This window comes from Balaenoptera musculus, chromosome 1 (assembly GCF_009873245.2).
Source record: "Balaenoptera musculus isolate JJ_BM4_2016_0621 chromosome 1, mBalMus1.pri.v3, whole genome shotgun sequence".
Classification (NCBI taxonomy): domain Eukaryota; kingdom Metazoa; phylum Chordata; class Mammalia; order Artiodactyla; family Balaenopteridae; genus Balaenoptera; species Balaenoptera musculus.
The window spans coordinates 149,743,857-149,757,477 of NC_045785.1; the positions used below are offsets into that span (position 1 = coordinate 149,743,857).

Sequence of the window (13,621 nt, forward strand, 5' to 3'; positions counted from 1 at the left end):
ATTAATTATCTATCCAACAGGGAAAAAAACCCCAAAATAGAATACTTTGACCATACTCCACACCATACAAAAAATAAATTTGAGATGAATCACAGACTTAAACATGAAAAATAAAATGATAGGCAAAGATTTTTTTTTAAGTAGAACAGAGAAAGCAGTAACTAGAAAGGAAAAGACTCATGAATTAGACATTATTAAAATGTATTTCTATTACCAAGGACATCATTAAGAAAGCAAAAAGACAAGTTATAGCCTGGATGAAAATTTTTGTGTTACATTTATTGGAAAATCTGAGAATATGTAAAGAACTTCTACAGAACAATAAAGAGACACACAAACAGGTAAACATTGGGGAAAAGTTTTAAACAGGCATTCATAAGCGTATGAAAAGGTGCTCAGCATCAGTCATTAGGAAAATGCAAATTAAAAACCACAGTGAGCCACCAGAATAGCTAATATTTAAACAATTGATAAATAACAAGTTTCCAAGGATGTGGAGCAGCTGGACCTTTCATATGCTTCTGGTGGAAGTGTAAATTTGTACAACCATTTTATAAAATCTTTTGGCAGTATCTATTAAAACTGAATACATTTATAGCCAGCAATTCCACTTATAGAAATATAAACAATTTATATAGATTTGCATGTACATAAATATGTATAGATTTGCATATGTATAAAGGTTCCCAAATTTCTATAGATTTGCATATGTACCTGTAAGAAATACTGATACTGCTGATATTTAAACTGCTGAATTTACAAATTAAGTAAATACAGTATAGCAATAGAAAAGGTCCAATTAATCCTACATACAACAACATGGATGAGTCTCCTAAGTATAACACTGAGCAGAAGCTGGACACAGGAATACACATTTTTTTGTTCCTTTAATATAAAATTTAGGAAGAGGCAGAGTTAATCTTTGGTGATAGAAGACAGAATAATAGTTACTTTGGGAAGATAATAACTGAGAAAGGGCAAGATGGGGAGTCTGAGGTGGTGATAATGTTCTATACCTTATCTGAGTGCTAGTTACATGGGTGCGTTCACTTTGTAAAAATTCCATGAACTGAATGATTAAGATTGTGCACTTTACTATATATGTTAAACTTCAATAAAAAGTCTGCACAGTGTGAATAAATTGTTGGGAAAAAAAGACCATCTAACAAAGTAAATTCCAGGCCACAAGGCTTTATTGATGAATTCTTTCAAATATCTAAAAAAGAATTAATGCCAATCTCACCTAAACCCTTACAGGGAAACAGATATATGGAACACTACCAGCTGGCTTTATGAGACTATCATAAATTTGATACTAAAATCTGATAAAAACATTACAAGAAAGAAAATTACAGTCTAATCTCTCTAAAAAGTATTAAGAATGGAGTAATAAAAGTGTTCTAAAATTAGTGGTGCTGGTTACACAAGTATGAATATACCAAAAATCATTGAACTGTATACTTTAAAAGGGTAATTTTATGGTATGTGAATTATATCTCAAACAAAAGCGTATTAAACAACAAATAAAAATTATAAAATATTATGACCAAGCTGATTTATTTCAAGAATGTAAAATTGGAATTTGAATCAGTTTGTCTTTCAAAATTTCTTAGCAATGAAGAGCAAAAGGGAACTTCCTTAATCTAAAAATGGGTATCTACAAAAATACCTACAACAAATACCAGATTAATAGTGAAATATTTGATTGAATCTTTCCCTTTGAGATGGGGAACAAAACAAGGATGCCTTCTAGCCCCCAAGGTGAAATGTTACACTGGTGGTCTACCTAGTGAAAGAAAGAAAGGAAGAAAGAAAGAGAGGAAGAAAGAAAGAGAGGAAGGAAGGAAGGAAGGAAGGAAGGGAGGGAGGGAGGGAGGGAAGGAGGGAGGAAGGAATGAAGAGAGAGTACCCTGGTGGTCCAGTGGTTAGGACTCAGTGCTTTCACTGCCATGGGCCCAGGTTCAATCCCTGGTTGGGGAACTAAGATCCTGGAAATCATGTGGCGTGGAAAAAACAAAAAACAAAAAACAAAAAAACAAAAAAACCCAGAAAGAAAGATAGAAGGAGGAAGGAAGGGATAGAGAAAGAAAAGAAAGAAGCAGGAGAAAGAGGAGGAAGAGGGAGGGAGACAGAAAGTTTGTAGTTATCTACTGTTTTTGTACAATGTCATCCAGGCTAAATTGGAACTAGTTTTCCCAGACTTACTTTGCCTGTATGGTTCTAGGTTGGGGTTAGAGTTTGAGAAATTGGCATGAAATGCAAGGTAGAAATGAAGCAACAGCCGTTCCACTCTGAAGGTCATCCCTGGTTAGAGGTGGCAAGGGGACAAATGCACTAAACAAACGGACAGGTTCCCATTTGTTCTTGCTCTCCTTATTTCTGCATCCAGCTGTCCTTAACTGCTGGTCCTGCTTACCTACAGTGATTCCAACCCACTCTCAGATGCTTCACTGTGAGCTTACAGAAGCAGTAGTCATGAAGAGCAAAACACTTTTATAGATTTCTAACACCAGCCCTCTTCCCAGTTCTACCCCAGCAGTCAGATGTGCTTAGCTTCCTGAAAGCCCCAACTCCAAGACAGCTAGTTAGTGATTTTTCTGATCATTTTAGAGCCGCTCCACATGCAATTGGATAAAGTTTAATTGCATAATAAATCTCTTATTTCATAATACCAATAGTAGTTCTGCTTCCATATTTGGACCAAAATTTATCCCAGAGTAACAGAAGAGTCTGGGATTGGTTCTTTGATACGATTGAATTTAAAGGAATTAACGTTGCCCATGAAAAAGGGCACACAAGTAGTTTATGGCGTGTAGAGAAAGAAGATAACCTCAGTTAACACCCATAGACATCTACAATCAATAGAAGCAAGGTTTTGGGTGACCAAGTGGTTGCTGTCCTAGAACATTTTAAGGAAGGCAAATAATGGAGTTGGTTGCACACTTCTAAGTGCACCAGAGAACTTAAGAGAAAGAAAATTGAGTACAAAGCTTTAAATTCCTGCTCAAGGTCTGGATCTGGAAGCTTCTACATCTGTCCTAAAAGAAACACTTGTATCCTGTGGCCACAGGGCCAAGATTCCTGAAAAACAAACACACCACCTAATCCTTTGGCTGAACTACAACGCAAATTGAATTCACAATTTCAGAGTCTCTTATGCTAAAGTTTGGGCATTGATTAGAAAAAGAAAGACTCTGAAAATTGAGATGGAGATATATGGAAAAATTTCTAATGAAACAGAATATCTTGAACCAGGAAATTCTTCCGAGAGAGGATCTTCAAGATGGCAGAGAAGTAAGACGTGGAAAACACCTTCCTCCGTACAAATACATCAAAAATACATCTACATGTGGAACCACTCCTACAGAACACCTACTGAAGATCTGGCAGAAGACCTCAGACTTCCCAAAAGGCAAGACAATCCCCATGCACCTGGGTTGGGCAAAAGAAAAAAGAAAAAACAGAGACAAAACAATAGGGATGGGACCTGTACTTCTGGGAGGGAGCTGTGAAGAAGGAAAAGTTTCCACACACTAGAAAGCCCCTTCACTGGTGGAGATGGGAGTGGGGCATGGGGGAAGCTTCAGAGCCACGGAAGAGAGTGCAGCAACAGGGGTGTAGAGGGCAAAGCGGAGAGATTCCCACACAGAGGATCAGTGCTGACCAGCACTCACCAGCCTGAGAGGCTTGTCTGCTCACCCGCCAGGGTGGGTTGGGGCTGGGAGCTGAGGCTCGAGCTTCGGAGGTCAGATCCCAGGGAGAGGACTGGGGTTGGCTGCGTGAACACAGCCTGATGTGGGCCAGTGTGCCACAGCTAGCCAGGAGGGAGTGTGGAAAAAAGTCTAGACCTGCCTAAGGGGCAAGACACCATTGTTTCAGGGTACACAAGGAGAGGGGATTCCTTCCCTCTCTGCCCACAGAAGGCAGAGCACCACCTAAATGAGCTCCAGAGACAGGCATGAGCCAGCGCTATCAGCTCAGACCCCAGAGACGGGCATGAAATGCTAACACTGCTGCTGCAGTCACCAAGAATCCTGTATGCAAGCACAGGTCACTATCCACACCCCACTGGGAGCCTGTGCAACACGCCACTGCCAGGGTCCTGTGATCGAGAGACAACTTCCCCAGGAGAACACACAGTGCGCCTCAGGTTGTTGCAACACCACGCTGGCCTCTGCCGCCACAGGCTTGCCAGGCATTCCAATTATAACTACCGTACCCCTCCCTCCCCCCTCCAGCCTCAGTGAGCCAGTGCCCCCTAATCGGCTTCCGCTTAAACCCTGTCCCGTCTGGGCAGGAACAGATGCCTGAGGGCGACCTACACGTAGAGGTAGGGGCAAAACCAAAGCTGAACTCCAGGAGTTGTGTGAACAAAGAAGAGAAAGGGAAATTGCTCTGTGCACCCTCAGCAGCAGTGGATTAAATCCCCACAATCAACTTGAGGTACCCTGCATCTGTGGAATACCTGAATGGACAATGAATCATCCCAAAATTGAGGTGGTGGACTTTGGGAGCAACTGTAGACTTGGGGTTTGCTGTCTTTGACTGATTTGTTTCTGATTTTTATGTTTATCTTAGTATGGTTTTTAGCACTTGTTATCATTGGTGGATTTGTTTATTGGTTTCGTTGCTCTCTTCTTTTTTTAATTATTATTATTATTTTTAAATTTTTAATAATTTTTTTTTCTTAAATTGTTTTTTCTTTCTTTTTTTCTCCCTTTTCTTCTGAGTCGTGTGGCTGACAGGGCCTTGGTGCTCCGGCCTGGCATCAGGCCTGAGCCTCTGAGGTTGAAGAGCCAAGTTCAGGATATTGGACAACCAGAGACCTCCCACCCCACATAATATCAATTAGCGAGAGCTCTCACACAGATCTCCATCTCAACACTAAGATGCAACACCACCGAATGGCCAGCAAGCTCCAGTGCTAGATGCCCCATGCCAATCAACTAGCAAGACAGGAATACAACCCCACCCATTAGCAGAGAGTCTGCCTAAATTCATATTAAGTTCACAGACACCCCAAAACGCACCACAGGACATGGCCCTGCCCACGAGAAAGGCAAGATCCAGCCTCCCTACCAGAACACAGGCACCAGTCCCCTCCACCAAAAAGCCTACATGAGCCACTGAACCAACCTCACCCACTGGGGGCAGACACCAAAAACAATGGGAACCACGAACCTGACATCTGCAAAAAGGAGACCCCAAACACAGTAACTTAAACAAAATGAGAAGACAGAGAAATATGCAGCAGATGAAGGTGCAAGGTTAAAAACTCACCAGAATAAACAAATGAAGAGGAAATAGGCAGTCTACCTGAAAAAGAATTCAGAGTAACAATAGTAAAGATGATCCAAAACCATGGAAATAGAATGGAGAAAATACAAGAAACATCTAACAAGGACCTAGAAGAACTAAAGAGCAAACAAACAATGATGAACAACACAATAAATGAAATTAAAAATTCTCAAGAAGGAATCAGTAGCAGAATAACTGAGGCAGAAAAATGGATAAGTGATCTGGAAGATAAAATAGTGAAAATAACTACCACAGAGCAGAATAAAGAAAACAAAATGAAAAGAATTGAGGACAGTCTCAGAGACCTCTGGGACAACATTAAACACACCAACATTCGAATTAGGGGTCCCAGAAGAAGAAGAGAAAAAGAAACGGACGGAGAATATATTTGAAGATATTATAGTTGAAAACTTCCCTAACATGTGAAAGGAAATAGTCAATCAAGTCTAGGAAGCACAGAAAGCCCCATACAGGATAAATCCAAGGTGAAACACGCCAACACACATATTAATCAAACTATCAAAAATTAAATACAAAGAAAAAATATTAAAAGCAGCAAAGGAAAAGCAACAAATAACATAGAAGGGAACCCCCATAAGGTAAACAGCTGATCTTTCAGCAGAAACTCTGCAAGCCAGAAGGGAGTGGCAGGACATATTTAAAGTGATGAAAGGGAAAAACCTACAACCAAGATTACTCTACCTAGCAAGGATCTCATTCAAATTAAATGAGAAGAGAAATTAAAATATTTACAGACAAGCAAAAGCTAACAGAATTCAGCACCACCAAACCAGCTTTACAACAAATGCTAAAAGAACTTCTCTAGGCAAGAAACACAAGAGAAGGAAAAGACCTACAACATTAAACCCAAAACAATTAAGAAAATGGTAATAGGAACATACATATCAATAATTACCTTAAATGTAAATGGATTAAATGCTCCAACCAAAAGACATAGACTGGCTGAATGGATACAAAAACAAGACCCGTATATATGCTGTCTACCAGAGACCCACTTCAGACCTAGGGACACATACAGACTGAAAGTGAGGGGATGGAAAACGATATTCCATGCAAACGGAAATTAAAAGAAAGCTGGAGTAGCAATTCTTATATCAGACAAAATAGACTTTAAAACAAAGACTATTACAAGAGGCAAAGAAGGACACTATATAATGATCAAGGGATCGATCCAAGAGGAAGATATAACAATTGTAAATATTTAGGCACCCAACATAGGAGCACCTCAATACATAAGGCAAATGCTAACAGCCATAAAAGGGGAAATCGACAGTAACACAATCATAGTAGGGGACTTTAACACCTCACTTTCACCAATGGACAGATCATCCAAAATGAAAATAAATAAGGAAACACAAGCTTTAAATGATACATTAAACAAGATGGATTTAATTGATATTTATAGGACATTCCATTCAAAAACAACAGAATACACTTTCTTCTTGAGTGCTCATGGATCATTCTCCAGGATAGATCATATCTTGGGGCACAAATCAAGCCTTGGTAAATTTAAGAATGTTGAAATCGCATCAAGTATCTTTTCCAAGCACAATGCTATGAGACTAGATATCAATTACAGGAAAAAAATCTGTAAAAAATACAAACACATGGAGGCTAAACAATACACTACTAAATAACCAAGAGATCACTGAAGAAATCAAAGAGGAAATCAAATTATCTAGAAACAAATGACAATGAAAACACGACGACCCAAAACCTATGTGATACAGCAAAAGCAGTTCTAAGAGGGAAGTTTATAGCAACACAATCCTACCTCAAGAAACAAGAAACGTCTTAAATAAACAACCTAACCTTACACCTAAAGCAATTAGAGAAAGAAAAACAAAAAAACCCCACAGTTAGCAGAAGGAAAGAAATCATAAAGATCAGATCAGAAATAAATGAAAAAGAAATGAAGGAAACAATAGGAAAGATTAATTAAACTAAAAGCTGGTTCTTTGAGAAGATACACAAAATAAACCATTAGCCAGACTCATCAAAAACAAAAAGGAGAAGACTCAAATCAATAGAATTAGAAATGAAAAAGGAAAAGTAACAACTGACACTGCAGAAATACAAAGGATCATTAGAGATTACTTCAAGCAACTCTATGCCAATAAAATGGACAACCTGGAAGAAATGGACAAATTCTTAGAAAAGCACAACCTTCCGAGACTGAACCAGGAAGAAAGAGAAGATATAAGCAGACAAATCACAAGTACTGAAATTGAGACGTGATTAAAAATCTTCCAACAAACAAAAGCCCAGGACCAGATGGATTCACAGGCGAATTCATCAAACATTTATAGAAGAGCTAACACCTATCCTTCTCAAACTCTTCCAAAATATAGCAGAGGGAGGAACAATCCCAAACTCATTGTACGAGGCCACCATCACCCTGATACAAAACCAGACAAAGATGTCACAAAGAAAGAAATCTACAGGCCAATATCACTGATGAGCATAGATGCAAAAATCCTCAACAACATACCAGCAAACAGAATCCAACAGCACATTAAAAGGATCATACACCATGATCAAGTGGGGTTTATCCCAGGAATGCAAGGATTCTTCAATATACACAAATCAATCAACGTGACACACCATATTAACAAACTTAAGGATAAAAACCATATGATCATCTCAATAGATGCAGAAAAAGCTTTCAACAAAATTCAACACCCATTTATGATAAAAACCCTCCAGAAAGTAGGCATACAGGGAACTTACCTCAACATAATAAAGGCCATATATGACAAACCAACAGCCAGCATTGTTCTCAATGGTGAAAAACTGAAACCATTTCCTCTAAGATCAGGAACAAGACAATGTTGCCCACTCTCACCACTATTATTCAACATAGTTTTGGAAGTTTTAGCCACAGCAATCAGAGAAGAAAAAGAAACAAAAGGAATCCAAATCGGAAAAGAAGAAGTAAAATGGTCACTGTTTGCAGATGACATGATACTATACATAGAGAATCCTAAAGATGCTACCAGAAAACTACTAGAGCTAATCAATGAATTTGGTAAAGTAGCAGGGTACAAAATTAATGCACAGAAATCTCTTGCATTCCTAAACATTAATGATGGAAAATCTGAAAGAGAAATTAAGGAAACACTCCCATTTATCACTGCAACAAAAAGAATAAAATACCTAGGAATAAACCTACCTAAGGAAACAAAAGACCTGTATGCAAAAAACTATAAGACACTGATGAAAGAAATTAAAGATGATACAAACAGATGGAGAGATATACCATGTTCTTGGACTGGAAGAATCAACATTGTGAAAATGACTCTACTACCCAAAGCAATCTACAGATTCAATGCAATCCCTATCAAACTACCAATGGCATTTTTCATAGAAGTGGAACCAAAAATTACACAATTTGTATGGAAACACAAAGGACTCCGAATAGTCAAAGCAATCTTGAGAAAAAAAAAAAAAAAAAAACGAAGGTGGAGGAATCAGGCTCCCTGATTTCAGACTATTCTACAAAGCTCCAGTAATCGAGATAGTATGGTACCGGCACAAAAACAGAAATATAGATCAATGGAACAGGACGGAAAGCCCAGACATAAACCCACACACATATGGTCACCTCATTTTTGATAAAGGAGGCAAGAATATACAATGGGGAAAAGACAGCCTCTTCAATAAATGGTGCTGGGAAAACTGGACAGCTACATGTAAAAGAATGAAATTAGAACAGTCCCTAACACCATACACAAAAGTAAACTCAAAATGGATTAAAGACCTAAATGTAAGGCCAGACACTATAAAACTCCTAACTGAAAACATAGGGAGAACACTCTATGACATAAATCACAGCAATATCCTTTTTGACCCACCTGCTAGAGAAATGGAAATAAAAAGAAAAATAAACAAATGGGACCTAATGAAACTTAAAAGCTTTTGCACAGCAAAAGAAACCTTAAACAAGATGAAAAGACAACCCTCAGAATGGGAGAAAATATTTGCAAATGAAGCAACTGACAAAGGATTAATCTCCAAAATATATAAACAGCTCATGCAGGTCAATATCAGAAAAACAAACAACCCAATCCAAAACTGGGCAGAAGACCTAAATAGACATTTTTCCAAAGAAGATATACAGATTGCCAACAGACACATGAAAGGATGCTCAACATCACTAATCATTAGAGAAATGCAAATCAAAACTACAATGAGGTATCACCTCACACCAGTCAGAATGGTCATCATCCAGAAATCTACAAACAATAAATGCTGGAGAGGGTGTGGAGAAAAGGGAACCCTCTTGCACTGTTGGTGGGATGTAAATTGATACAGCCACTCTGGAGAACAGTATGGAGATTCCTTAAAAAACTAAAAACAGAACTACCTTACCACCCAGCAATCCCACTGCTTGGCATATACCCTGAGAATACCATAATTCAAAAAGAGTCATTTACCACAATGTTCACTGCAGCTCTATTTACAATAGCTGGGACATGGAAACAACCTAAGTGTCCACCAACAGATGAATGAATAAAGAAGATGTGGCACATATATACAATGGAATATTACTCAGCCATGAAAAGAAATGAAATTGAGTTATTTGTAGTGAGGTGGATGGACCTAGAGTCTGTCATACAGAGTGGTGTAAGTGAGAAAGAGAAAAACAAATACTGTATGCTAACACATGGAATAGATATGGAATCTAAAAAATTTAGATATGGAATCTAAAAAAAAAAAAAAAAAGGTTCTGAAGAACCTAGGGGCAGGACAGGAATAAAGACCGAGACGTAGAGAATGCACTTGAGTACACGGTAAGTGGGAAGGATAAGCTGGGATGAAGTGAGAGAGTAGCATTGACATATATACACTACCAAATATAAAATAGATAGCTAGTGGGAAACAGATGCATAGCACAGGGAGGTCAGCTCAGTGCTTTGTGACCACCTAGAGGGGTGGCATAGGGAGGGTGGGATTGAGATGCAAGAGGGAGGGGATATGGGGATATATGTATGCAGACAGTTGATTTGCTTTTTTATACAGCAGAAACTAACACAACATTATAAAGCAATTATACTCCAATAAAGATGTTAAAAAAAATTGTAACCACAAAGAAAAGTAAATAATTCTAAATACAAAAAAAAAAAAAAGAAGAAGAAGATACACAGATGGCAAAGAAGAAAAAAAGAAATTCTGCCAAGCCTACTTTGCCAGAAGGAGAGCCTTCCTCCCTGGTCTGAGGAGAAAAGCATCCTCTTGCCTGAAGAAACTAACAGACTCTTGTGAGGTAGCTGTCCTGATAGGACTGCTGTGGAAAATACAGAATGCTCAGTTAAATTTGAATTTCAGACAAAAAGGAAAATTTCTATGTATATCCCAAATATTGCATGGCACACATTTATTCTACAGAAATATTTGTTGCTTCTCTGAAAGCAAATTTATTTGGGCATCTTGCATTTTTATTTACTAAGTCTGGCAACCCAAATTGCAGGGACTGCTGATTTTCCTCAGGACCTATCCCTACCACCTTGCATTGTTTCTAGTCCTCTAACCAGATTCAAGCCCTGACAGGACCAGGGAGATCTGGGGAAATAAAACTTATGACCTGTGAGAAAGTATAAAATACAGCAAAAGAATTGAGATTCTGAATTCAATGTGTTAGTTTGAGTGTGGCCTAACAGAATGAAGTTCAAAAGCAGAACATTATTAGTGTACTGCAGAGGAAAACATCCTGTGGCCTAGGGACTTAGGAATGCTAGAGTGGATTTATTATGTAAGACCTGTTCATCTACTCCCTAATTATCTCCATGGTGCACATAGGTTGAAAGTGAGACCTTTTACCCAAGGCTTTGAGAAATACATTTATGCAGAAGTTTCAGCATCCTTGAAGAACTCTGTGATGGTTATTCTCCATAGGCCAGGAATGACAGTGGGAATGGTAGCTATTAAATGGGGTTACCTGAATCCAATGGGGATGAAAGGACCTCAGGGTCACAGAGGCCAAGTGGTAGCACTTAACTGTCAGAGACAACTGAAGCAGAAATCAGAATGATTTTCCTGCAAAGATCTTTGTCATTGGCTCATTGATCATGGAATCGCTAAAACTGAAGCAGATGGATAGTGGTCTAAAGTTTTAGTTGATTTGTATTAGCAGAGAAGATCTAGGTCTAGTGAACAGAAGTCTGACTTGAATCACTACAGAAGAGAGTTGTGGTTATTTATCAACCAATTCTAAGACTTGAGAACCAGTTTAGAGACCCAGAGCAGCTTCAATAAAACGGGAGACTGGCTCTTCTTGAGGAAGAGGAAGCAACTGCTGCACAGCCAAAATGTATACTGTAAGTTTCCTCCCTACCCTTTACCAAGGAGGCTTAAAGCCATTTGCCAGGGTTGGATATAGAAAAGGTTACAGAATTATAGATAGAGACAAAAATATGGAAATATGTCAAGGTGTATTATTTTTAATATAATGAGATCTTGTATAGTCTTGTATAAATTGTGTATAAGACATACTATTTTGTCATCTGATTTTCTTCACAGAAATATATATAATAATCATCTTTATAAATATTAAGTGTTTTTCCATAATATCTTTTTATGGCTGAATAAATTTCCAATGTATGGATGTATTTCTTCTAATTCTTCAGGGCTATTTTATGCTTCTTAGGGAATTCTCAGTAGTCACTTTTAACATGTCTTTTTGCTTCCAATAGGTTATTTGCAAACCATATTAGGAACCATGCAGTGCATTTAGGTTAGTTTAACATGTTTGCCATTATAAAGTATGCTGCAATAAAAAGTTTACAATCTGTTTATTTCCTAAGTATAAATTCTAAGAAGCGGGTCAAAATATAAGCCCAATTTTGAGGCTTATATTACATAATGACTTTCAAGAGAGTGTGTTGAACCATTGGCACATGAAAGTGTGAATTCCTCCACAGCTTCATCAAACCTCAAAGAGTATCACTTTAAAAATCTTTACTAATTTTCTAAGCAGGATGGTTATTATACTGGGGATGGCAGAACCAACATAATTCCAAATTAACTGAGGTAAAAATAAAGTTTGAAGACTTTTATGCATTTAAGTCCCCAGGTTCAGAAAAGGCACAACCCAGGATAAAGAAGAACTTAAGAAAACAGTTGCCAGGACCCCACATGTATTTTTGAGACCATTATAGCTGTCTTCAGCCATCTGAATGACAGAATGAAAAAAATCAATCAAGATTTTTATAACTCCAGGGGAAAAGTGAGAACTTATTGGTAAAGGTGATAGAAAAGAATATTCCAACTCACTCTCACAAATAGGTGGGTCATTATCCCAGATGACAGAGTTGCCAGAGATGATGCATGCAGCAGAGGATTGACCGATGAGTCGGTATCTAGAGGCAAAGAATAATGAATGTTATCTTCTAAATAAACACTTAATCCTGCTTAAATTGCTGCTTACAAGAGATTACAATCTGGGAGAATTCAGAAGGACAATTTCCATTTGTCAAAGTACTATTGCTTTCCCAACTTTTGTGTCTTTATTTGGACTTTAAAATTATCTTCTTCATGCCTTCTAAATTAGATGAGATCTCTCTTCTTTATTAGGTTAAGGCACATTTTTTATATACATCTAAGATAAATAAGATTCATCAAACTATAACCAAAGGAAATCCAAGCAAGACAAACACAGTTGAACACTTATTTCATATTATAAATGTTAAAGGCAGAAATTCTCAATTAGTACGCCACAAGCTGTTCAAAGTTTGCTATACAATTTGGAAAAACTTATGACATTTATTTTTACTTCAGCTGAAATTTTCTATAGTCATGGAATGTTGGGCTGAACCATTCATGAAAATTGGTGGAGAGTAAGGCCGAACTTGATACTACTACAGGTTAAGATGAATAGTGTTAAATAACCGTCAAGTGTTATTTGGTATAGCTGAGAACACTGCCTTATGAATATATAAGAAACTATGGCAGCACAAACTTTATTCAAACATCAAAATGGGTCAAATGGAGATCAAATGAAAAGAGCTGTGGATGTTCTTGAAGAAACCTGAAGCACTGTTACATTGAAGCAGTGGTTATGTTGTATTTATTAATGCCTTCAGTATTGTTTTCAGGTTTTTAATGCCTTCCAGTACACCATCAAAAATGAAAATATTCTAAATTGCACTGCAAACACACATACACACAAATAGACAACAAATGGAGTAAAGGAAAGCTGCAGTCTTTCCACTATGTGTGCACCTCTTCCTTCCTGTTTGCCATAGGAGTGGAGAATCATGGAGACTCCTCTGGTTTTTGACTTCATAAAGATTATTTCTTAAAG

At 37.8% G+C, this 13,621-nt stretch overlaps 1 protein-coding gene across 1 annotated transcript in view; it reads right to left on the reverse strand.

The window, feature by feature from the left end:
- The window catches only part of CR1 (complement C3b/C4b receptor 1 (Knops blood group)), a 136,178-nt gene that overhangs the window by 93,171 nt on the left and 29,386 nt on the right, over positions 1–13,621 (reverse strand). Inside the window, exon 4 of the mRNA XM_036832108.1 lies at positions 12,592–12,677. Coding sequence (XP_036688003.1) covers positions 12,592–12,677 — 86 coding nt within the window. The remainder of the gene's footprint in view (positions 1–12,591; positions 12,678–13,621) is intronic.